General features: G+C 37.7%; 2 protein-coding genes across 2 annotated transcripts in view; one reads left to right on the top strand and one right to left on the bottom strand.

Annotated features, from left to right (window-relative positions):
* The window catches only part of galt (galactose-1-phosphate uridylyltransferase), a 36,824-nt gene extending 19,944 nt beyond the window's left edge, over positions 1–16,880 (bottom strand). The window contains exons 1-7 of the mRNA XM_080874225.1: positions 16,467–16,880; positions 12,156–12,325; positions 11,781–11,856; positions 11,544–11,592; positions 6,833–6,962; positions 6,199–6,255; positions 233–355 (exon numbers count right to left, since the gene is read on the bottom strand). Coding sequence (XP_080730351.1) covers positions 233–355; positions 6,199–6,255; positions 6,833–6,962; positions 11,544–11,592; positions 11,781–11,856; positions 12,156–12,325; positions 16,467–16,503 — 642 coding nt within the window. The 5' untranslated portion in view covers positions 16,504–16,880. The remainder of the gene's footprint in view (positions 1–232; positions 356–6,198; positions 6,256–6,832; positions 6,963–11,543; positions 11,593–11,780; positions 11,857–12,155; positions 12,326–16,466) is intronic.
* Positions 16,881–16,958: 78 nt separating this feature from the next.
* On the top strand, positions 16,959–23,025 carry sigmar1 (sigma non-opioid intracellular receptor 1). Its single transcript, XM_080875929.1, has 5 exons — positions 16,959–17,190; positions 17,319–17,370; positions 17,773–17,921; positions 19,352–19,444; positions 21,690–23,025. Exons 1-5 carry the CDS (start codon positions 17,046–17,048, stop codon positions 21,917–21,919), a joined length of 669 nt encoding a protein of 222 aa, XP_080732055.1. The 5' UTR covers positions 16,959–17,045; the 3' UTR covers positions 21,920–23,025.
* Positions 23,026–25,185: the final 2,160 nt, after the last annotated feature.

The raw sequence follows: 25,185 nt of genomic DNA, 5'->3' as shown, positions 1-25,185 counted from the left end.
AATAAATAATATAATTATTTTAAATTACCCAAATGTAATTATTGAATAAACAACTGATGGCGTAACTAATCATTCAGAAACATTATTAATTATCATTAATTAATTATTATATATTTTGTTTGTTTATTTTGTGAATTAAAATGTATTAAATTACAGATTACAAATTACTATTTCAAAAATGTTCACGTGTTTTAAAGGTTACCAAAACAATGTGTTTATGTGTGAGCCGTACCTTTTTCTCAGCCTCCCGTTTGGCATATTGCAGCAGCATTGGCTCTCCGTGTTTCTGATAGTATGCTCTCTGACAGCGGTCTGACAGGGCCGGCTCATTAGGAAGAAAGTTGCTGGCCCACACCTATATGAAAGCAGAACGCTGATTATGATCATGATGATGATGATGGAGATGACAGATGGAAAAACATAGAATATAGAATAACTTAATATATATATATGTGTGTGTGTGTGTGTGTGTGTGTGTGTGTGTGTGTGTGCGCGCGCATGCGGTTACACTACAGTGTGTTTAGATAATCAAAGGGTTATTAAGTGAATCTACCCACTTTTTCCCCACTGCCCTGATTCCAAATGACCACATTACATTTGCTATTTAATAGGGTGATTTATCAATATCACTCAATCAATAAATGTTTTACAGATGCAGAATTCAAGCTTTCAAAACACTTTCTTTTCTTTCAGGCTTCTCATATTGATAAATGGGTTTTCCCCTGCAGCCACAGGCTTTCATTTATTTCAATACAAAGTAAAAATCAGTTCCCATACACTAAAACTTAATTAAGACAGGTACTGAGTGCTTTATCAATGTGAAAAGCACTGACTGGCCCTGAGAATGTATTTTCTCGATGTGCTCCCCAGTCAGAACCTTTTGTGAACCCGGTTTGGTTCACAAAAATAGATTTGGACTATTGTGACACCCTTCTCTCTGCCTCCAATAAAGTTCTTGTCTATTCTTAATGAAATCTGGCCGACACCTGGGTCTTCATCTGAGGCACTCAGTGGGTCTAGAAAGTTTCTGTTGGAAAAGAATTACTTGCAAGTCATAAGATCCTATTGCACATGGGCTCAAAATTATCTACTGCAGTTGAAACAGTTGTTACACATTAGAAATCTGCTGTTCTGCTACTGTCTAAGCTCATCACACACTAATCAAATGGACCAAGGCTGTGTTTCAAATATGGTGCCAAATGCTTATAATTATAATCTATTGACATTTGTTGGGCTTTTTGCTTAATTTGTCGACAACTACCAATCAAGAATTGGAGCTCTAAGGTTTAAGACGTATGTGAATAAACTCTCTAGTGAGTAAGGAAGTAAATAAGAAAGTGAATTATAAGGAAACACATAGTGAAAATACTCCAGGAAAATAATTTAAAGTTAGCAAAAATGACAAATCTCTGTCATTGCGACACCTGCATTTTTTTTTTTGTCTACTCTACTGTGCTTGGGATCACTGCCCTGTTACATTACCCAGTTTTGGGCAAGCCTTAGCTCTCAGACAGCCTCACATTTGACTCATGAATATTTTGGAATACAGAAGAGTTTGTGGTCAACTCAATGACTGAAAAATCTAAAGTTTTGTGGTTTGTACAAATGCAACTTTGCAAATCTAAGATGTGCTGTCATGTTATTTTAAGAACAAGCATGGCTTGTTTGTCTTCCAAACAAGCCATGCTTGCTTGGTACTTTTCTATTTGTGCCCTTGGGAATTTTAATATTTAACATGCTAACTGAAGCCTGTAGATGAGTTTGAAATGTAGCTTTTAATTTTTCACTGGGCACTGCACAGTCTGACATCTGACATCCATTCCTGGGAAAATTGAGGCATTGTTTTAATGTTCCAGACCAGCCAAACCCAATACTGGTTCTCCCAGAGGTGTCTTCCTATTCAAAGGGAGTTTTCCTTTCCAATGTTTCCAAGTGCTTGCTCATAGAGGATCATTTGATTGTTGGGGTTTCTTTCTATTTTTGTGGGGTGTTTACCTTGCAATACAAAGCACAATGAGCTGACTGTTATTGTGATTTGGTGCTACATAAATAATACTGAATATAATAATTTAATTTTATAGACATGATCACACTTGCTGATGATCAATTAATCAAGAGTATTTGATTATCTGTACTTGGAGGCTGATAACCCTGTTAATTCCTATGGAAGCAGTAAGGGTGTACTTGCAGTAAGGTTTCACAGTCCTGTGAAACCTTTTTTTTTTTTGCTTTGTACACACAAAATTAAATTCTTGTGATAATTGCACCTGGCAAGAAAAATAAAATAAAACAACTGTCTTGATCGTTAACAGAGACAAACAAATTGTTCAAACTTTGCTCTCATCAACCACCAACTGGCATTCCCCACCAGGCTATGTTTACTCTAAATGAAACAATGGTATTATCTCTGATTGAGAAAGTGAGCATCCCTGGAGAAAATGATGCTGCAACATATTCATGCAAATTTATTTTTTTGGTTTCACACTATAGTTCAGCTGCATTCTGGGAAGCTTTATATGGATAATAGTGAGCATCAGACCAGACATTTCCATTACCCATGCAAAATATAGGATTTTAATGGCTGTAAAAGCAGTGCCAAATAACTCAACTTGACAGTGCACGTTAAATGATTGCCTAAGACAACTGTTACTGAGGTTTTGAATGAGGCACTGTATTTAATTTGGGGTTTGTTAAGAACATCACTGCCTCCCTACATATACTTGTGCTCATTAGTGTGGATGCAGAGTAGACAATGCATTGTATATTCATCCTCTAAAGACTGAAAACTTCACCAGAATATTGATTAGGTATGTGGCTGCTTTGTGTGCATACGTCTGTTCTTTTAAGGTATTTCTTTCTACTACGGTGATCTTGCTTTCTAGTGGGATGTCTTTTTTAATATTTGTCAATTTTATTGGAATCTTTTAGGTCTTCCATAGTGTTCTGAAATCGAAAATAGCATATTTGTGTCAGGCATCAGGAGTAGATTTTCCAGTTAAATCATTCCACTATATGATGAACAGAGTAATAACCGGAGGCATCCTCTGATACTTTAAATCAAAATCAATTCAAATTCAAATTTTATTTGTCACGTACACAGTCATACACAGTACGATATGTAGTGAAATGCTTGGACAACTGCTCGTGACCTAAAGAAAACAAAAAAGGAAAAGGCTATGAATAAGATAGGAAATAAATATGAAAAATTAAAAAGGGTCAATTTAACTAGGAAGGAATAAAATATAAATTAAGGTTAAAAATGAAATAACTGTACAACACAAATTAGAATGAAGGGTAAATTTAACTGGGAGAATAAGATAAAATATATAAATTAAAGTTGAAAATAAAATAACTGTACAACAAAATACACAATATAGAACTATATAAGAATGTATGAAGAAATATAAATAAATATATACAAAATAACAGCAGCGTGATTTAAACACCACCGCTTTACACTGTGTTGGAGATTCCTTTCTGATTTCAGACTTTTTTTCTTTTTTTACCCATAATGTAGTGCAGGGATAACACAGTGACAGATTTGAACCTGTCAACCTTTCCTGCTTTGAATACAGAAATTTTAGGTGGAAATGCAAAATGGTTCCTACTGAGTGCAGGCTGGAGCTTTCATGTTCTCACGGTGCCTACGTGGCTTCTCTCTGAGTATTCCAGCTTCCTCCCACAGTTCAAAGACATGCATGTTAGGTTAACTGGTGATTTAAATTAACTGTAGGGATGAATGTGAGCACAAATGCTTGTCTGTCTCTCTGTGTTAGACCTGCAACAGACTGGATAGGATCCTGGGATAGGCTCCATAGCCCTCACAACTCTGAATTGGGTATGTGGAAGGAAATAGATGGATGATAATCAAGATTTTCTTCTTCCCTTTCAGTCAGTTCTGCTGACCTTGCCCAATAGTTGTCATATTAACATGGGTTTGGATTTATGAATAATACTTAGCATGTAATAAAACAAATGCAATAAAGTAATACTTTTAAGCAGCTGGAAGTTATTAATGTTTCCTGGCATGTTGCCTCAAGCTGCGATAAGACCCTTTCCACAATCACTGCTGTAGAAACTAGATTTATGTTCATATTAATGGCTTTTGGCTAAAGGCTGCACCATGCTTTTTCAAGCATGACCCTGGGAAGGCAGAAAGAAACAGACTTTGTTGTGTTTTTATTAAATGTGCACATGCTGTTTATCTTCATACTTCCCGGTACGTGTAGATACATACATGCCTGCCAACATCTGCAGTTTTGGGTCTATTTGTACACCTGTGTTTTGTGTACATTAATTAATGGCCAACAGGAGACTGCTAATTCTCAAAGAGAGAAAATTAAAGAGAACACAGACAAGAAAAACAAAGAATGTAATTACTCTGGCAAGATAAAACTTCTGAAAAAAAAGGTATTATCTTTTACTGCAAATAACAACATCATCATGGCTTTTACTTCAGCTTCCAAGTATAACATCTGAAATAAAATATATACTCTGGAAATAAATATTAACTCAATGAATATCTGGTCCTCACGGTCAATTCGTAGCACTTTGCAAAATTAATTTTCTATATTCTTTGGACTGCTTACATAAAAAAAATTATATCACTATTCCAGAGGCATATGTTTTCCTTCCTCCACTTACATAAAAATACATAAAGCTCTTTTCCTTTGAGACCAAAGTTATCAGAAGCAATGCTGCCTCCAGAACATGATTAACATTTTCTGTTGATTATTCTTCAAAGTCTTAGATCTACCCTTCGTATGTGTTGGCCTGGAGGGGTTGCCTGGCTGTACACATAGACGAACACACGTTTAAACCACTCTTTTCTTGGACTTTGATGTCTAAAGCAAGGGAAATCTAGTCTGCAGGAAAATCCTAAATAAATAAATAATAAACATTTTCAAAAAGCCCCACCAAAGACTGGATCCAGGTTTGATTCTTGATCTTTATAACAGACATGAAAAACTAAATACATATGTGTCCTTTTTATCTATTTACAGTAATGGAAGTGTATTATAGAAATTTGGTGTATAGAAAGTATACGTATCTTCAACAAACTTGGATTATTTCTATTACAACCCTGTTATTTTGAGGTTGCGTACTGCCATCTGTTGGTCATTTCTATATTTCAGAAAATAGCAGCTGATTCAGATTCTATTATGGTTTTGCTTCTATCTGTGTAGTGATGAGCATATTATTGATTTTATTTATTATTTTTCATTGATTGCCAAAAGGGAAGAAACTAATCAACTAAGCCAATAGAAATCCTTTTAATAAAGCTTAAGAGTTAAGAGGGTGACATCAGCTTTGTTTTCAACACATTATTTTAACTATGCTTTTAAAAAAACATAGGAAAATCAACCCAGCGGTGTTTATCAGAGCTAAAACATCTCTATGATTTTGTCTCTGTTGTTTGCTCAACATCACACAGTAAGGTGACAGTTTGACAGGAAATGCCTCCCTATTTCAAGTTTTAGTTCTGCCTTATTAAAAGGCAGGAAAATATGAGCACAAGAAAATAGCAAAGCTGTAAGGTGTGATTTGTCTTTAGAAAAAGTAATAAAGGAAGAAATGACCGACACACAAATACAGAATTGTTGATAATTTCTGGATGAAAAGTCAATTAACAGCTTCTGTGCTGAGGCTTGTCTGGCTCAAAAACTTTTATATGAAAGCTTTGCTGTTGGGTTTTTTTTTTTTAAATCACTTCTCATCTTCATTGTCATAAACTGGTCGCTCAGATGTGCAAATTGGACCAACGAGACAGATTTGTATTGCAAATGTGTGATAAGAGAATTTAAGGTTTTGATGCTGCAACATGAAAGTAGCTGGAATGAGTGTATGTATATATTCTTGCACTTATTCTCACTGTGAGGACATTTCATTTATCAATGAAGATGAAAAGTTTGTGGGAAATTAGATCCAGCATTGTTTTAATTGCCCTTTCTCACATGTCGCACACAAGAGGAGATTACTACTGAAATGTGAGGTCGCTGCCAACGCAGAGCATGCAGAAGGAAGGACAGACTATTCTCACATGGCCACAATCAGACATCACACAGACTTTCTGCTAGGAAGCTGGCAGGTTAAAGACAGTTTAATGGTCGATTCAACTCATTATGACATTTGCATTCTAACAAGCATCACCATGACTGCAGTGCATATGCCAAATCAGGTAATGTGTGCATCGCTTACCTGGCAGTGAGGATGTGGATTTGAACAACCCATCATAGCACCCTTATTCTCGAAGATCTAAAAACAACAGCAGCAACAACAACAACAACAACAACAACAAAGCAGCAGAAGTTAACACAGGATTTAGATAGCTGTTCTTATCTAAACAGCATGCATTTTCTGGGCTGGATTGGTTGACACCAAGTATGAGTATCTGAGTATTAGGTGTTATATGAATTTCTATATCTAAGGAATTATGACAAAATGCTGAACTGAAACAAAAGGTGTATTTTTTAGTTGGGTCCAAATAAGTGTACATCCTACAAATGAACAAAAAAAAGCTTCCAAAAATATTATTTAATATTTGGCATGTGGCACATTTGAAGTTAGACATCTTGCCCATGTCCTGCTTTATTTGAAACAGCTGTTTGAATTTGTGAATTTGACCGGAGGCGTCATTAAAATTTTATGTGATCCAATAAAATACATATTAACGTGAAAAACTAGAGACGGCAGAAAATTGAAGGATTTGTGACAGGGTAAAAAGGTTAGCAGTTACAATTTTAGATGTATCCAGCCCTGGGAAAAATAAAATCAATAATGTGACTGTGTTTGTGTGTGTGTGCGTGTCAGAGAAAGTGAGAATATTGCATACCTGAACCCATGGGTAAATAGTGCCTAGTTCCTCAACAAGCTCCGCCCACTTGTCTATCACGTTTACAACCTCTTCTTTTTTCATGAGAGGGAGCGTGACGTCTGACCAGGGATGGAAACACATGACCTTACTGAGGAAGGCATTTAAAAATGAAAAAAGAGAGAAAAAGAGGAAGGAAAGGTGGTTATTGGTGTTAAAAGACTGAAACAGAATCTAACACTTGCTGAATTAATTAACCAGGATCAGCTTCTCAAAATTAATTAACATTAATAACTTAACACTGCACTACCAAAAAGAAAAACAAAACAAAAACAAAAACAAGAAAACCTATTACGATGCCTATAATAACAGCAAATTTGAGCCTTCAGAAATTTTAGCCTGCACACCAGAGGGTAATGTCATAGTGGCTTAATCGATCTTCTATCCAGGCAACAGTCTACGCACTTACAGTAGCATTAAATGCAGATAAGACGGTGGAAATGTCACTAGTTTTTTATAGGGATTTGGGGTGATGTGTTCCTTTTGTTGTTAGAGATTCATTTAAGACACATTACATTGTTGCTGTTGCTCTTCTTGTGAATAATAAGAATTGAATGATGTCATTGTTTTAGTATAAAACAGACCCTTGCTCTGTTTTTGAATTTCCTGGTTAATTAAAGCAAAGTGATAATCTGGGGGAAGGTAAAAGTCATTGCTATGCACTTCCCATAAACTGCCTGTCAAATACAGCTACATAGCCTTTACTTTAGATTTTCTGTTGACTCTCACATTGGCAGGGCCCTGGGGTTCAGTTGAAAAATTACTGCACATAAAAGCAAAGCTGACATTTTGCTCCTTTTAGATTTAGATGAATGTCACAAACAGACATGGATTACAACTACTGGTTGAGTTCAATCTTGTTTTTAAGAGGTAATATTATAAAAAAGTGAAGTCAAATAGTCAGTGGAAACAGAATGGAATTGGTCTATGAAAAACAGAGCCAAATAACTGAACACAGAGTAATAACCCTAAAAAATGTCTGCAGGAAAAAAGAGAATGGAAATAAATGCTGATGGATATGTGAGAAAGTGAAGGTGCCATTAATGAATTGTGTATTCTTCATGTTCACTATATAAGTTAAACTACCTCACCTGGCAATAAAGTCTAAAGTCTAGATTTAAACTACGGTTCTAAATAAATAAATAAATAAATATATATATATATAAAAATGTGAATTCTATGACAGCTGTGAACAACTATTTGCGTTATTTTTAGAGAGTCTTCCTTTGTGCAACCAAACAAAACAACCTTTTTAAGCAACCAAAATAGCTGTCACAACTATAACATCGTATGTTACATTTAATGAGCCAGACTCCTAACGATAATAAAGGTTTATTCAGCTAAGAAAAAAAAGAAAAAACAAAAAAAACAAAAAGCAGGTCGTGGGTGGGGGGTTGTTTAGGCATTTTAACCAACTTTTGTAAACAAACAGCACAAATTAAACATCTGACACAATGAAGCTGATAGAAAGCAAAAAGTCAGAGGATCACTGAAGATATCAGCACTTGCTATTTTATTTATATTTCCAACAGCAGTTTTTACTGTGCACCAGTTTGACCAGCTCATCAAACCATGTAGCGCAGCTAACACAACATCAAGCAACTGTGAGCTTTCTCTTTTAAAACAGTTTACTTTGGGCTCTGTTGTAAAATGTCAAAAATACTTTTTTTAATGCATGAGGTCCTGTGAAAAATTAAATACATCCGTATTGCTTCTATAGGAATTAAGGGGGTGAGTAACAGCCAGGTGCTGCTAATAAAACACGCTTGATTAATTGATCTTCCGCAAATGTAATCACCTCTGTAAAAGCAGATGTTTGGGCAGATTGCTGGCCTGAAGCATTCAGGTGTTTGTTAACACAATGCAATAATGTTCCCAGCAGTGGATGTTCCAGCAAGTTCACCCTAAGGTCAGACCGTGCAATGTTGAGACAAATTGCAAAAAAAAAACCTAAGGGGTACTTATCAGACTACTCTACATGTTAAATGTTCATTACAGCAGAATTACAAAAAGACTGAACAAGTCTGGCTTGTTAGAAAGGGTTGCTATGAGAAAGCCTCTTCTCTTTAAAAAATATAGCAGTATAGCAGGAATATATAGAAGTGTAAAAACCAACAATCAACACAACAACTGTCAAGCACGGTTTGCTTTCCAGCCACAGGACCCGGGTACATGGCAGTCACTGAGCTAACCTTGAACTCCTCTGTATATCAGAGCAATCTAGAGTCCAATCTGAGGGCATATGTCGGACATCTAAAGCTTGGGCGAAAAGGGGTCACATAACAGGACATTAGCAAATGAAAGACAAGACTCAAGGTGGTTGTAATGGTCCAGTCAAAGTAAAAACCCAAATGAAATGCTGTAGCATGACCTTAACAGAGCTGTGCTTAAACTAAATTGAGGGGTTTTTTGTTTTTGTTTTATTACTGTATACACAAGCTAGCTTTAAAGTAAATGAGTAATTAGATGGAAATTGTTGATTTCCAGAGACATTTTTTTCAAGAAATATAATCTTAAGTTACCTTAAATCTGACACAACAACAAAACCAGAACACCTAATTATCTCTTGAATCTTCCTTTTGCTTGAAGTTAAATTTAAGACAAAAAGACACCTGTACTGACAGCAAATTACACCATTAAATAACTATAATTATTGTAAGGTGTCAACTGACATTGCTTTTACTAAAAGTTTTAGCAAATTTCAAAGTCCTTCTTAGAAATATTCCTGGGCAGCTATACTTAGTTTTCCTAGAAAGGAAAACAAGACACTGTCAGATCTGTAAAATAAAGTGAGACCAATTTTTTGTCATCACAGTGCTGAGAGGGGTACTATGATAAAGTGTTAAAAACGTTCTTATTTCTTTTGTTGCACTACAGCTTTCTATTGCCTTCCGTGACCCAGATCCCCTAAATTACATTTCCAATTCTGCACTCCCCTCTAATTGGCACTGAACTTTGCTGCAGGGTACAAAGATCTACTTTATTTTTCACGTTTATTATTCTGTTAATATGGCCACAAAAGCATATACTGATCACAGATACACTAAAAGGAAAGCAGCAGCATGCTGGATGTGTGAACAAATATGAATACAACCTCACACTGCGAGCAAAATCACACACTCTCACCTAAATTGAGACAGAGGAAGAAAAGTACCCTAAAATGTACTATATTTTTTAAGTCAGTCACTGCTGTTTCTGTGCTTCATCACATTGCGAGTGTGGTAAGCAACACCTGACGGCCTCTACATCTGCCAGCACATGGGATTTAGAAAAAAAAAAAAAAAAAAGCAGAGTCTTCAGTTTTCAACCAGCACAATATTTTTTGATTAAATCTATTATTCAGTAGTTATGCAACTCTGCTGTCAGACAGAATCAAGCAAGAATTCCCAGAGCACAGGATTGTTTGGGAATGTTACCTTCAGACTGAATATTATTTATGCAAAAATATCAAAAAACTCCAAAGCACTCTCTATTCATATAAAATTTAAATCCCTTTATTCTTGTTAGATTTAACCTTCGAAGGCAAATAAAGTTTATAACAAAGTAGTAAAATGCATTTTTTAAGAAAAATTTTACTTTGTTCTTATAGACTTAATTTGCCTTTGAAGATGTATTTATATTATCTGTGTGGTCTTTTTTGTCTGATTTGAATTGACTTTGGTGAATTTTTGGTGATTTTGTTGATTTCTGGGCTCTTACATCTGTCCACTCTTATTGGTTGAGTTTTACTTGTGGAATTTTCCACTTTCACCTTGAAGTTTGCTACTAGTAAAACACCACTTAAAAATTTTCAACCACTCATTTTGTCTCTTATAAAGGCCTATATGCCACAACCTGTTGGAGTTTTAGGTTCATCTTTGAATATTTTACCCTGAAAGCGCTCCTTAAACCAATTTGACAATTATATATCTTTGATTCATAGCATAGCAAGAATCATGTGTGGCCAAGTACCCAGAGAGGGAAAAATGTAATCTGTGAATTTTTGAAATAGAAAATGCTGTGTATTGTATTATAGAAGTGTGCACTAACAAAGGATTTAGGTCTTTTTTAAGCTTCTCTGGAGATGTATAAATCCAGCAGCCAGTGTTTATTGAGCTGACTCCTGTTGTAAAACATTCTTCAGTTGAACTTTGTAGAATACAAGATACACCCAGGAATAGGCATTTTGAGCTACCAAAGGACATGTTATTTATCAGTGTGGATGGATTTAGGAAAATATCACTCATGCACCAAGGAGCTACAAACTAGAGTACTGATAAAACATCTCCATCTGCTGGTTGCACAAAATAACATCACTTTCTAATGTATGTACGGTGGCTTGGTGATTTTGTTTTGCTCAAGTTCAAGATGTCCTGAAAACAGGAAGCATGCAGTGCGTTGATGAACAAAATTAGCGTCATCTAATAGCTGATTATGATGAAGATGATGACAACAACGAATTAAGAGTTGCCTCAGCATGACTGCTCTGATTGCAGTCATCAGCTTAGATTTAATTAGTCATACATTTGAATGCATCATAATTTTGAAAAGGAACACTGATTAAGATGCATCGTGTCCTAGATTAAATTATAACTTACCAACTGCATATTAATTTATACTATGTATTATACATTTCATTATGAGCACTGCATTTCATACACATATAGATTGAGATATTAAGATTTGTTCTTACCAGACACCTCTTGCAGCTTTAGACTGAAATAATGGATCTTGGTCTGAACCTGAAGAACAAAACAACAATATATACTTTATCATATTTAAGTATTATAACCAAATAGCTAAAGAGCTACACGAAAGTCGAGTTTGCAAGAAAGAAAGAATTGCAGTTACTTGCTTAAATATTTTATTAAAAAGGTACTGCAGTTACTTCTCCTTTTCCTTACAGTATTTAGACTGCACTAGAACTCACCAGGGTCTGGAGCGTCAGGCTGAAGAGCGGGGAAGTCATTCTCAAACACAAAGGTACTGTCATAATCTGGATTCCCCTGGAGAAAAGCAGACAGTTGGAGAGATATTAGAAAACAGCAGACAAAAAACATTTTCTTTCAAAACCCAAGCAGAATGAGGAGTGAAGAAACCTCTTATTTGGAACTGCTGGCAATGTTACAGCGCAATTTAGCATTATGTATGATTGTTAATGTCTACAACATCAATAATAAATGGAGAGAAGAATAGATGAACTATCCACGACATTATCAATATGTTTTCCAATGGATGCCTTGTTTGTGGATTTACTACTTGTTGTGATCAGAACCAAAGAATGCTGTTCAATGCCTCTTCTCACCTTTCCATTTGCCCTTTTGTTCCCAGGACAAAGTGGGTTATTTGGGTCATATCTTGGTATGTGCTCCTCAGGTGGTCTTTCAACTTGACCTGCCCAAGGTCTCTTCATGCGGTGGGCGGACACAAGAACCCAGCTGTCCCTAAGAGGGTTGTAACGCAAGTGCTGGTGCTCTAAAGTTACACAAGACAAGTGATAAAATGTAACAAGACAATGTAATAACACACATACATTATTGAAACCACAGGCTTCAAACATAAGGCCCGGGGGCAAAAATTGGCCTGGCAAAGACTCCAATCTGGCCCCACTGGACAGTGGGGCTGATCAATTAATCGGATTTTAATCACGATTACGATCTGGGCTTTCAACGATCATTAAAAATGACTGAGCCGATTATTAGCCCCTCCCTCGTGCTTTACTCTCGCGCTGCTCCGTGTGGCAAATCGAGCGCACCTCTCTGCATTTCGAACACGTGTCACAACAATTAAGAGCAGCAGTCTCTATGGGCTCAAAATGTGGTCATAAATATTTTGTACTTGTAAATCGGTTTTGTACTTGTAAAAAAGATTTGTATGTGTAAAAAAGATTTGTGCGTGCGTAAAAAAGATTTGTATGTGTAAAAAAGATTTGTGTGTGGACTTAGCCCAAAAAAAACCCTGCAAGTTACAAGTACGAATTTTGACCCTATTTTTCTTCCTTTAAGCTGATTGGTCAATGTCATGTCAATCACAAATTAAACAATCCAATCAGAGAACAGATGGGTTTGGCTGTCGGAGGGGCACTTTTTTGAACTGCAGGTCCTTGAAGGGTAATCTCTATATAAATATCCGATAGCAGTTAGGTCCCCTTACTTTCAGCAGCTGTTGAAAGGATAATGTTGTGGTATGTCAGTGGTTAGAAATACATTATTACTTTAGGATTAGTTTAACACAACGTCAGGGCTGACCCGGGACCATTGCTGTGAGTCACAGTGCGCAGCATAAAAGTCCTTTCACATCGGACGCAGGATGTGCTGCTAATGCTAATTGCTAACTAAAAGCAAAGGATCCAGAATTTGTTGCTGGCTGCTGAGCTCTGTGGGTTTTTGCAGCAGCTCTACCTGTACTAGATGCACCTGCTCCTTGTCGTTTTTACCTCTGACTTTATGTGAACTACAAGAGTTTGTGGGGTTTTTTTGCTAGTTCTTCAAATGTTCAAAAAAAACATGTATGCTAATTCATAACGAAGAAAGCTTTGTAATGAAGACTGTCATTTCCAAAGCACTGCCCCCCCCCCCTGCGTCTGCAGCGCTGTTGAAAAGGCTGTGGAAGTCCCTGTATTAAACACGTAGTCCTGTGACACAAAAATCACCAAACTCGGACGACCACAGACTGTTTTCCTTCGTGGTGATGAAGGAAAACGCTGGGTTGGCATGTAAAAGGGCATTTATTCCCTTCAAAGACCTGCAGTTCAAAAAAAGCGCCCCTCCGACAGCCAAACCCATCTGTTCTCTGATTGGATTGTTACATTTGTGATTGACCACCAATTCACCAATCAGATGAAAGGAAGAAAAATAGGGTCAAAATTCATACTTGTAACTTGCAGGGTTTTTTTGGCTAAGTCCACACACAAATCTTTTTTACGCACACACAAATCTTTTTTACGCACGCACAAATCTTTTTTTACACACACAAATCCTGATTTACAAGTACAAAACTGATTTACAAGTACAAAATATTTATGACCACATTTTGAGCCCATAGGTCTCCAACCTTTTTGCGCCACGGACCAGTTTATGCCCGACACTATTGTCATGGACCGGCCTTTAAGGTGTCGCGGATAAATACAACAGAATAAAACTAAAGAAAAAAAAAAATTATTCATAACACACATGAAAAGACCCAGGAAAACAGAGTAAACGATAAAAACGATAACAAAATAACGCTGAAAACCGATAAAAACCCTGAAAACTATACATTTCACACCTGAGCCTCAACTCTCGCGGCCCGGTACCAAACGACTCACGGACCGGTACCGGTCCGAGGCCCGGGGGTTGGAGACCACTGATTAAGAGGACCCGAGGGAAGCTCGGAAAGCTAAGCAGAAGTTATTTGGAGAGGAGAGTGACTGCCGCTGGTTGAAAAGAGAGGTATAAAAACTTCAGTGGTGTGGAAACATTATGGGTTCGCGGAGTCAGACGTGGATCAAGTAGACATAGTGTGTAAACTTTGCTACAATGTTGTAGCGGCACCACAAAGCAACACTGCAAAGTTCACTAAACATAGATGTTTACATTTTTCATTTATTTTTTATATTGCAAACATTTGCACTGTTATCAGTATTTGCACACTATTTTATTATTTTTTGACAATCTTTAAAGTCATTATTCAATACATTGTTGTTGTTAAATAAATATCGTCAAATAATCGAGATCTCAATTTCAGTGAAAATAATCGTGATTATCATTTTTGCCATAATCGAGCAGACCTACTGGACAGTTTTGGAAAGTGTGAAGGAAGGCATAAATCTTGGACTTTTAACTTTATTTTCATACGTTTCACAGCTTTAATAACAAAAAACCTCCCCTATGGGCCATGCTACACCAAAGGAATTAGGTAACAGATAGAAAATTAAATTAAACAACAGGAAGTTCCTTTTTGTTCAATAGAAATGTCTGGGTATTTTTTACAGTGGGTACACAAAAAAGGACATTTTCCATAAAAAAACAAAACAAAACAAAAATCTTTGTGTTTTATACTTTTTCAGTAATTTTACACATTTATTTCTTACAATTTCTTTAAATCACTACAGAAAAGGTTATTTACCATGTAGAAAAACGGTGATTTCCTTTGCCAGGAGAATAACCTCCTCCTAAACGTCAGCAAGACTAAGGAGCTGATCGTGGACTTCACTACAAAGCAGGCGAGGAATTACAAGCCCCTCGTCATCAGTGGCACGCCAGTAGAGAGAGTAGACAGTTTCCGATACCTGGGTGTCCACATCACTCAGGACCTGTCATGGTCCTGTCACATCAACACCCTGGTTAAGAAAGCCCGTCAGCGTCTCTTCTTCCTCAGAAGACTTAGAGACTTCCATCTGCCACTGAAGGTGCTCAAGAACTTTTACTCCTGCACCATCGAGAGCATCCTGACGGGAAACATCTGCACCTGGTTTGGGAACAGCACCAAGCAGGACAGACGAGATCTGCAAAGAGTGGTGCGCTCAGCCGAACGCATCATTCAACCAGAGCTCCCTGACCTGCTGTCCATCTACACCAAGCGGTGCAAGACCAAAGCTAGGAAGATTATGATGGACCTCTCCTATCCCAACAATGGACTCTTCTCACTGTTGAGGTCTGGGAAGCGCTTCCGCTCCCTTAAGGCCAAAACAGAGAGAATGAGGAGGAGCTTCTTCCCCCAGGCTATTCGGGCCCTGAACCAGGTGTAGGACTGGACTCTCCCACACACATCACATCACTATAAGACTGGACTCTCACACACATCACATCACCACACGCACTCTGGTTTTTCTTCATGCACACTTCCTATAATTTATAATCTCTTTCTGCTACTTGCACATTTTTTTACTGTAAATTTCTAAGTTAAATCTGTAAATTTTGTAATAACCTGTAAATTGTAAATACTGTAAAACCACTGTCATTTAATGGTCGGGCATTGCATTGCACAGCTACAAGCATTTCACCTCATGTCATACTGTGTATGGTTGTGTGTGTGACAAATAAAATTTGAATTTGAAACTGCACTTTTTTCTTATATTAAAATATCTCAAGGTTTAATTTGTGTATCAAACTTTTTTACAGTGACAGATCAAAGTTGGGTGCATCTTACCCACGATGTACAATGAGTTTGACATTCCCGATTTAAACATTTACTATTACTTATAAGAAACACCTCAAAAAGCATTCAGGAGCAGGTTTTGTAGCTACAACATGAACTACAGGAACTACAGGAACTACAGTCACAAGACAGCTGGCAGAGTCAGCATGTCTGTCAGGCCGACAGGGGAAAAAGTGCAGGGTACAACATAACTAAAGACTTTGTGTAAACTCCTATAACCTACCAGTGAATTCGAGTAGTGAACAAGCCCCGAAGCATGACTGAATGCATTTTAGCTTTAACTGTTTCCAGTGCAGTACCTTTTTGGTAAACAATAATGAAGAACTCGGGAAATTATAGAAGTCATTTTGACGCTTAAACATTAAGGCAAACTGACAAATTTAAGAAGTCCTACTCATTATCCAGTGTCTGTCATTGGATATAGTGAGTGATTGAAATTAGCTTTTTAACGTTTGTAAATTCACAAAAAAATGCGTACCTTTTGGGTCAAAACTGACGTCTTGCTTCCCGCTCATGTCGGTAACTCACTGTTTCACAGCTGTCTCCTCCCCGGTGTTCTTTTTTTGAACCATGAGCTTTCTCTGGACTTTAGCGTATGACGCTAAATCAACACGGTCCACAACAAACCTTGGCCTACTTCCTGTTTTGTTGACAAGCGAAAGGTTGCTACTGTGCACAAGCCGGTATGCAATGGCACACTTCTAAAAATCTAAACAAATAAGTAAGTAAATAAGACTGAAAACGTCAAACTAAGGATAATTGGTCATTAGACTGTTACCACCCAATACAGCAGCCTGAAATGTTTAGCTTTGGTCAACTGGTTTTTTTTTTAAATATGATATTTTAATGTCTTTAGAAAAAGACGGTTTTGCATTGTGCTGGCAACCCTGGAGTCGCGCGCTGCCTACGCTACTGACTCGGCCCATGATTGGCTAAGCGTAAAGTTCCCTCCCTCACCTGACCAGGAAGAGGCTGTGAGCGGAGCACCACGCCAGTCCGCCTCCCTATATGCATGTAGCCAAACCTGTCTGTGTGTGTCTGTGCGTTTTGTTCAGCCATGTCCCTGCTCAAAATCATTTTAAGACTTCTGGTGTTCGCCGGAGTCACCGTCCTGACCGTGCTGTTGTTGCGGTATTGGTTGGCCAGCAAGCAGTATGTGTTCAACAAAGAAGACGTCGCCAAATTGGCCAAACAGTATGCAGGTGAGTTTGGGTTTGCATGTGAAAAAAGTTGCCACTTCATTTCGTTTATATTTAAAGCGAAGCTAATTTTGGTTGCCTGAACTGCCATATCTGCATGTCCTGTGCATTTTAAATGTGTCTGTTCTCAGGACAGGACCATGAGCAAGCTTTCTCCAAAGTGGTGGTGGAGCTGAGAAAAAGGTAACGATACCGTTACACGCAGGCTTGCATGTATCAGGCAGCTTGTGGTTGCTTCTGTACAATTTCCATCACTATTAGGTTGTTTAAGCTACTTATTAGCTGCAACATGATGCAACTTATCTCTTCAGCATGTGCTCATTTCACTTCATTCTTTCTTGGTATAGTATGGATGTCTTATTCACTTTCATTTTTTAATACTGTATGAAAAATTGGTGTAGTCTAAAATAAAGCCAAAGTGAAAGTTGTCCATAATGATTTCTTTGACCTTGAGGTACTTTCCTCCGATTTTCCTACTAAAACTCAAAACTGGTAAATTTGCACAGAAAACTCTCACTTGGTATTCAGATTATTAATCAGTTTTTTAACGTTAAATAAATGGCTAACAAAGTATATTTGAACTAGGTATCCTGGACACATCCTCCCTGATGAGGACTTGCAGTGGGTGTTTGTGAATGCTGGAGGCTGGATGGGCTCCATGTGTGTCCTCCATGCCTCTCTCACAGAGTACTTGATACTGTTTGGCACTGCGGTGGACACTGGAGGACACTCAGGTGAGGAAGGAGAGCAGTTAAAGAGAGATACCGTATTTCCCGGACTACAAAGCGCACCTAAATATTAGCCGCACAAGCTAAAATCAGGGGAAAATCCTGTTTTGTACATACATTAGCCGCACCTGACCAAAAGCCGCAGGTGTTTCAATGTTGACTTATCATATGTAAGAGAATATGCACAAAGGGAATTGTCAGGAAAGAGATGGCTGTTTGGAGACATCACTTTTATTAATATTTTGAAAAACAAGTTATGGGTACATATTTGCACATGTAGTACATAACAGTAGCCTACAGCACACCAGAAAAATAGATTCGGCCTACCTTTTAGGCTGAGGTGCAGTGACACAGCTTTAACAAGAAGAAAAGTCAGTCATTCACCACCATCTTTCTCTTCTTCCTACGCACTAAAACCACCAAAGTCCTCTTCTCCAGTGTCAGATACAAACAGGCTCGGGATGGCTTCGTCATCCACTCTTCTTCTCTCCTTCGTTGTCACTTTCAAAACCAAAGAAATCCTCATTGTCAGTTTCAGAGTCGAACACCCTCAGAAGGGCCGTGGCGGTGTCCTCCTCTCCATCATGCAGCAGTCCAGCCCTTCAAAATCCGTTGGTGATCGTGGATGTTTTCACACTTTTCCACGCTGTCAGAATCCACCGGTGGAGTTGGGCATAACTTGCTTTTTGGGCATAACTTGCAAGTTTATCGCCGCTCATCATCCACGACTCCCGCTGAACGCGTAGCGCTACTTTGAAGTTTGTTTTTCGCGCTACTTCGTACGGCACTACGTTGCCTGGCGGACGGACATGTGACTAACATACCACTCTTGAACCCCGATCCTTCCGCCAGGCAACGTAGTGCCGTACAACAGCGGAACAAACAAAACAAATCGTCTTACGATATGACAAAAATCACGGACAATCCATAGAAAAGCCGCACCTGACTAAAAGCCGCAGGGTTCAAAGCTTGTGCAAAAAGTAGCGGCTTATAGCCCGACATTTACGGTACATAGATGGATCAGCTCCAAAAAAAGTTTTTTTTGTGTAAGTTGACGTAAACATCTGCAGACATAATGGTTTTGGGGAACAAGTTACTCTAGAGCAGGATACTCTGACCTCAAAGTTGAAATCTGCTGGAGTTATTTACAGTATGGTGTCAGATATGAAGGGATGAATTGCCCTTCTTATGCTCTAAAGTGAAGTCAGTCTGAAGCACCCCCATTCCAGTCCAAGTCCTTACAATGTTGCACAGTGGGCTACAACTTGATCCTTGCAATCTAGGAGATGCTGATATATAGTCCCATTCTTAGTCCCAACAATAATATTTGATTTGTGACATGATTTACAGAAGACTATTGGAATTGTATGTTTAGAAAACTATAAATACTCTGAATTGTATCATTTTGACTCTTTGCATCTTGCTGTTTCTCTCAGGTCGTTATTGGGCTGAGATTTCTGATACCATCATTTCTGGAACCTTCAGACAGTGGAAAGAGGGGACAACCAAGAGTGAAATATACTATCCTGGTAATGCATTAACTCATTACAATATTCAATTTTGCATTTATACACAATGGAAACTTTAATGTATCTCAATAACTATAATATTTTTTTTCGTTTGTTTGTTTTTTGTTTTGTTTTTGCACAAATTGGCTGGACATTTTCTTTCAAGATTTTTTGATAGAGAGCAGGAATGATGATTTTAAATATGGCAAGTTGTTCAGTTCCTAAAGCAGCCCCAGACCATCACAGTACCACCACCATGTTTGACTGTTAGGATGATGTTCTTTTTATGAAACAGTATGTTATTTTATTTTTTTAAACAGATGTAATGGGACGTAAACCCTCCAAAATGTTAAACTTCTTCAATACTTCACTAAAATATTTTCCCAAAAGGCTTGAGGATCAAGATGTTTTTGCCAAATGTTGTTCTGGGTTCTTTTGTGACCTCCGGGAATAGTCATTGAGGCACGAGTCATCTTGCAGTAATTTTGGTAACCTGCCTACTCTTGGAAAATTCCGATTTCAATTTTTCTCCATTCATGGATAATGGCTCGTTCTTTGGAGTTCCAAAGTCTTAAAAACGGCTTTGTACCCTTTCCACACTAATAGATGTCAATGACTTTGTTTCTCATCTGTTCTTGAATTTCTTTAGATTGTGGCATGATATGTTGCTTTTTGAGATCTTTTAGAGGACTTCACTTTGTGAAACAGATTCTGTTTAAGTGATTTCTTGATTCATCAGGTCTGGCAGAAATCAGGCCTGCGTGTGACTACTGAAATTAAACTGGTTAATTACCCTCTTATGATTTAACAAGAGGGGTAGGGCTGCATGATTTTGCATAAAATGAGAATCACGATTTTTTTTTTTTTTTTTTTTTTTTTTTTTTTTGGCTTAGAATTGAGATCACGATTCTCTCACGATTTTCTTTTCCAGTATAAATATTTATTGCACTTATTAACTGCTCTTCATAACAGTTGAGACTGAACATAAAAACAATAAATAAACATAAAAACAACAAATGTCTCACGTTTTGTTGTTGCCGCAAAATGTTGTACTGCTTGAAATTCCGTCTCCACCGTTGCTCGATGCTGCGTGTATAGAGCAGGTAGTGCAACAATAGAAAAATAGTTGCGGGACGGCACTGTGTAGCGTATCAGAATCAGAAAGGGTTTTATTGCCAAATGTTGAGCAGGTTTACAACATTAGGAAATTGCTGCGGTGCTTCAGTGCAAACATACTGTCATAAATTGCGCTTAAATAGACATGAAAAAATAAAAGTAAGAATAAGAATTAAAAGTGCTACGTAGAAAGATATATACATGAGTGCAAGTGGTGATCAGTGCCAAAACATGGAATGATGCAGTGAACACAGCGTAGGGTCATGTGTTAGTGGTGGGAACAGTCGTACGTTTATTGCTCATGTGTCCAACAGCGGAGGGGAAGAAACTGTTCTTATGGCGAGAGGTTCTCGCCATAAGAGAGGTTTGTCTAGGGTGTTGATCATTTTCCTAAATCCCTCGTTTTGCACAGTGTTGATGGGAGCCATATCTTTGGTCAGGTGATAAGTAATAGCCTCCGTAATTTCTTTGTGCCTGCGAGAGTTCGACGGGTATAGGGAAGCGCTGTATAAGGTTCTCGTTATTGATGTTTGGGTGGTTGACCGGGACGGATTTTCTCCTGTCACTTTCTCGTCATCCCTGACGTGCTCTCCGTTGTTTTTTCCCTGCTAATTTTAGCATCACACGGCGCAGCTTCTGTATCACGTGGTATAAGGCTCCGCCCTTGTCATTTGTTGAGCACGAAGAGTGAGCGCTTGTTTTCATGCAGAGTACGTCCCGGATCAAAATGCGGCACAATCGGCGTCGTCCTTCTTTTTTTTTTTTTTTTTTTTTTTTTTTTTTAAATCGTTGTCATTTGGAAATGAGATCGCACATAAGTATGAATCGAGATCGCGATTTTCTAACGATTAATCGTGCAGCCCTAAAGAGGGGGTATTTATTTTTGTCACATCGGGCCAGGTAGCTCTGGATAGCTTCCCATTTTAAATAAAATAATTTAAACCACATTTTAATTTACTTTAATTATCTTTGTCTAATGTTAAAATTTGAGTACCTGAAACATGTAGGTGTAACAATATGCAAAAGAGAAAAAAATCAGGCTGTTGGTAAATAAGTTTTCACAGCACAGTATGTTATTAGCTAAACTCCTGTAGTATTATTGGGTAGTAGTAATTTTTTTTTCCTGTTCTTTCATATTCTTTACCCACAGGTGACACTATTGTGCATGCTGTAGGAGAGGCTACGTCAGTCCAGTGGAGTGCCGGGACTTGGATGGTGGAGTATGGCAGAGGATTCATCCCTTCCACGCTGGGCTTTGCTTTAGCAGACACCTTTTTCAGCACCCAGGACTTCCTCACAATGTACTACACTTTTAATGCCTACATGAAGGGTTTGCTACTTGAGGCTGGTACACTACTTACAGAAGCTGGAGTTGTCTAAGGCAAAATAGAGTCCTAGATGATTGCACATGGACATTACCATCAAATCTTGTGCTGTGACATTTTCTTCCCAACCACTAAAATCTGGTAGAGGAGAGACTTGCTGATAATTCAGAGTGCTGACATTTAATATTTTTATATGAAATTGTAGACAATCCAAATTTACATTGGTACAGTTGATCATCTTCATTGACTCTCTTGACCCTCATAAAGGCTATGCAAAAGAAAATGTCTTACTCCATTTCACCGTAACATTTGGCATGAGATTTCAAACTGAGCCAAATCACCCAAACAAACATTGCATTCTGAATGGCAGCCTTCCTTACTTTACCTCGATTTTAACAGTGAAACTAAGCATCAGGTCATTAAACATTCCACTGAGAGCTCAGACTGCCTCCAGAGTCAGAATGACTAATAAAAGGAAAGAAAATCCATATTATTAGGATCCAATTTAAAGATGAAAGCCTTAAAGCTTATTTTGCCAAATTTATCATTCTTTTGATAAAAATAAGGCAATATATGCAACCAGGTTTGGTTGTGTTTACTTCTTCATAACCAATGATTTTTACAAATAAATACTGATATTCAAAGTGGTTTTTTTGCAGGCCAATCTTTCAAAACAAATATGCAATGTTTAATCTGGATTGTAAAACCTACAGTAATGTATATAATGCACAGCTAAAGTCACTATTTTCTTATTAGATGCCAATTTCCACTTTGTGCAGATTCTCTGCAGATGAGGTCTATTGTAAATGTAGCTGCATTAGGATTCGGGCTCTCTAAGCTACTCTCGGTGAGAAGATGCAAAAAAGAGAAATTCTGTTCTTTGCTTTTAAAGCTTCTCTTGGCATTGGCCACCATTTACCGATTCAAAGCTCACCTTTTGTGTACCGTGTGTCTTTTGAAGGTGTTAAAAACCTGGGAGGATATGCTAATGAAAGCTCTCGTCTTGTCAGCTGTGCGAACCTTGGTGGTTTTATTTTTATTTTAACCTGTCTCTGCTCGAGCTCATCTTCAGAGCTACATCATTGTGGCAACCACCAAATTTTCTGACTAGATGTGTGTGGTTTTGACTATTTTTTTTTTTTTTTTTTTTTTTTTTTTTTTATCTCAGAACTGTGGAGGTTAAGGTGGAAAACTGAAATCCTTTCAAACAATAAAGCAAAACATTTACATCACATACTGTACATACTGTGGTAGGACACCAATGATGTTATTTGGAGAAACTCTTTAAAATGTTTGTGCAAGTCATTTAAGGTAAGAAAATGGGAAAACACGGTTGTATCATACTACAGACTTCTGCTAGGTTTACCTGTAATTCTGTCATTTTCTAATTTTACAGAATGGTTTAATTATGTAAACTTGATTACTTTTTTTTTTTTGTCAAAAATGTTCTGAGCTCAAATAGCCTATAAATTAACTTGAATAATACTGGACTCTGACCAAGCTACTTGGCTTCAGTATCTGCAACTTCCGTTCCTGGTCTTGAATTTTGCACTGGCCGACTGGGAGGGCTAAATATCTACATCCTATTGTAGCACTGTGGATAAATGTAATTGTGGTGTTTTACACTGCTGCTGATTGTGTTCTCAGTTTGTATCTTTTCATGTAAAACAGCCTTATTTTCAGGCTAATGGCTGAACTTACTAAGAGCTATGTAGGGTTTCTAGTCTAGTGAAAATGTGCTGTTACTACTCTAACTGATGTTAATTAGAAGCAGCATCAGTAGCAGTGCATTCTCAGATGAATTGTAATACTGTACCAGATGTGCAATTTACTCGGGGTTAAGAATGAAACTGACGGTGCCAAAAGAAATAAATGTCTTTGAACTTAATAGAAGTGTGTTTTGCTTATTTCTCTCTATACTGTGTATTTAATCAAGGCAATGAGAGGACGACTGGCATATAAACAGTAGCTGTCAATATTTGATCTTGGCTGCCTTATTCATAATAGAATTGTGAAATGACATTTAATATTTCATTGCAATGGTATTGAATCCATAAAAAGTGCCTTTGCCATGATGCTCCAATGCTAAACACAAGATGAGTGAAATCTCAAGCTTGACACTCCAAATCCTTTATTGTAAATACTCAATGGTCAGATGGTATTTAATAAATCTGGTCATCAGATGAGAAGACAAATATATCAGTCCTCATCTCTGTCTGTAAATGTCTCAGGCAACCTGGTTGTGTTTCATATACACAGAGGTGTGTGGTAGATTTTTGTGTGATATGTATAACTAGGTAACTATATACACTATATATCTATGTGCACTGAACATACATATTTTAACTTTCATGTAGAGTCTTAAGCACAAGACATTTTGCTTCACCGAGGTTTATTAAGGTTTTACAGTAACAGGGCAGTTAATACTGTTGAGAGTTCGCCTAAATAACTCACTCTCCAGCTCCGGTAACTAACCTTCCCTAATACACACTCAATGTCTTTCATGAAGTACAACCAAAAGAATAAGTAAAAGTAAGTAAGTAAAACTTTATTTATATAGCACCTTTCAAGATAAAAATCACAAAGTCCTTCACAGAAGCTAAAACCTAAAAATATTGTAACAGAGATCCTGAACACATCACAACTAAAATATCATACGATATAATCACACACACACACACACACACACACACACACACACACACACACACACACACACACACACACACACACTATGAACCTACACTGAAGTGTTTTTTCCAAGATTTAATAATTAGGATTAATGTGTGATGTTTGACCGTGTCATGACCTATTGTGATAAGCCAAAGCCAAAGGGTAGCTGGAGTCCTGACTGGCCTCTGGCCAAGACCTTGGCCGCTACCTGAACCCTGCAGCTGTGTTTGGACGGGTGGGAAAGTTACCCAGCAGCAGGGGGCGGGGATACTGGTCCCTATATATCAGGGGACCAGAGGACACCCCAGCACTTTTTCCCCTCTGCTGTTTCTCTCTGTCTGCCTCTGTGTTGCTCTGCTGTCTGTGCTTAAGGCTGTACACCCTGGGGTTTTTCTTTGCTTGTTTTCTGCTTTGTAATTCTCTTGCTAAATGTCTGTATGTATTTTTCCTGCTGTTCATATGATTCAGTGTATTAAACTCTGTTCCAAGAATTCTACTCTTTTCCAGAGCATCTTTTTGAGTGTCTTGATTTTAATTGGATCTAAAAGAGGTTGGATCTCCACATCGTTGGTGGGAGAAGGTTATCAGGTTGGCTTCAAAATTTGCGACCACATGTGATAGGCATTTGTGTTGTACATTTGCTTAAAG

Source organism: Rhamphochromis sp. 'chilingali', assembly GCF_963969265.1.
Source record: "Rhamphochromis sp. 'chilingali' genome assembly, chromosome: 2".
NCBI lineage: Eukaryota > Metazoa > Chordata > Actinopteri > Cichliformes > Cichlidae > Rhamphochromis > Rhamphochromis sp. 'chilingali'.
Note: the sequence above shows the minus strand (reverse complement) of the source record. Positions and strands in the feature narration are given on the sequence as shown.

Excerpts from the sequence above, each read along its gene's own strand:
- sigmar1 (XM_080875929.1), top strand. The coding sequence starts at position 17,046 with ATGTCCCTGCTCAAAATCATTTTAAGACTTCTGGTGTTCGCCGGAGTC. Across the intron at positions 17,191-17,318 it reads ATTGGCCAAACAGTATGCAG|GACAGGACCATGAGCAAGCT; the intron begins GTGAGTTTGGGT and ends GTCTGTTCTCAG. Across the intron at positions 17,371-17,772 it reads GTGGTGGAGCTGAGAAAAAG|GTATCCTGGACACATCCTCC; the intron begins GTAACGATACCG and ends TATTTGAACTAG.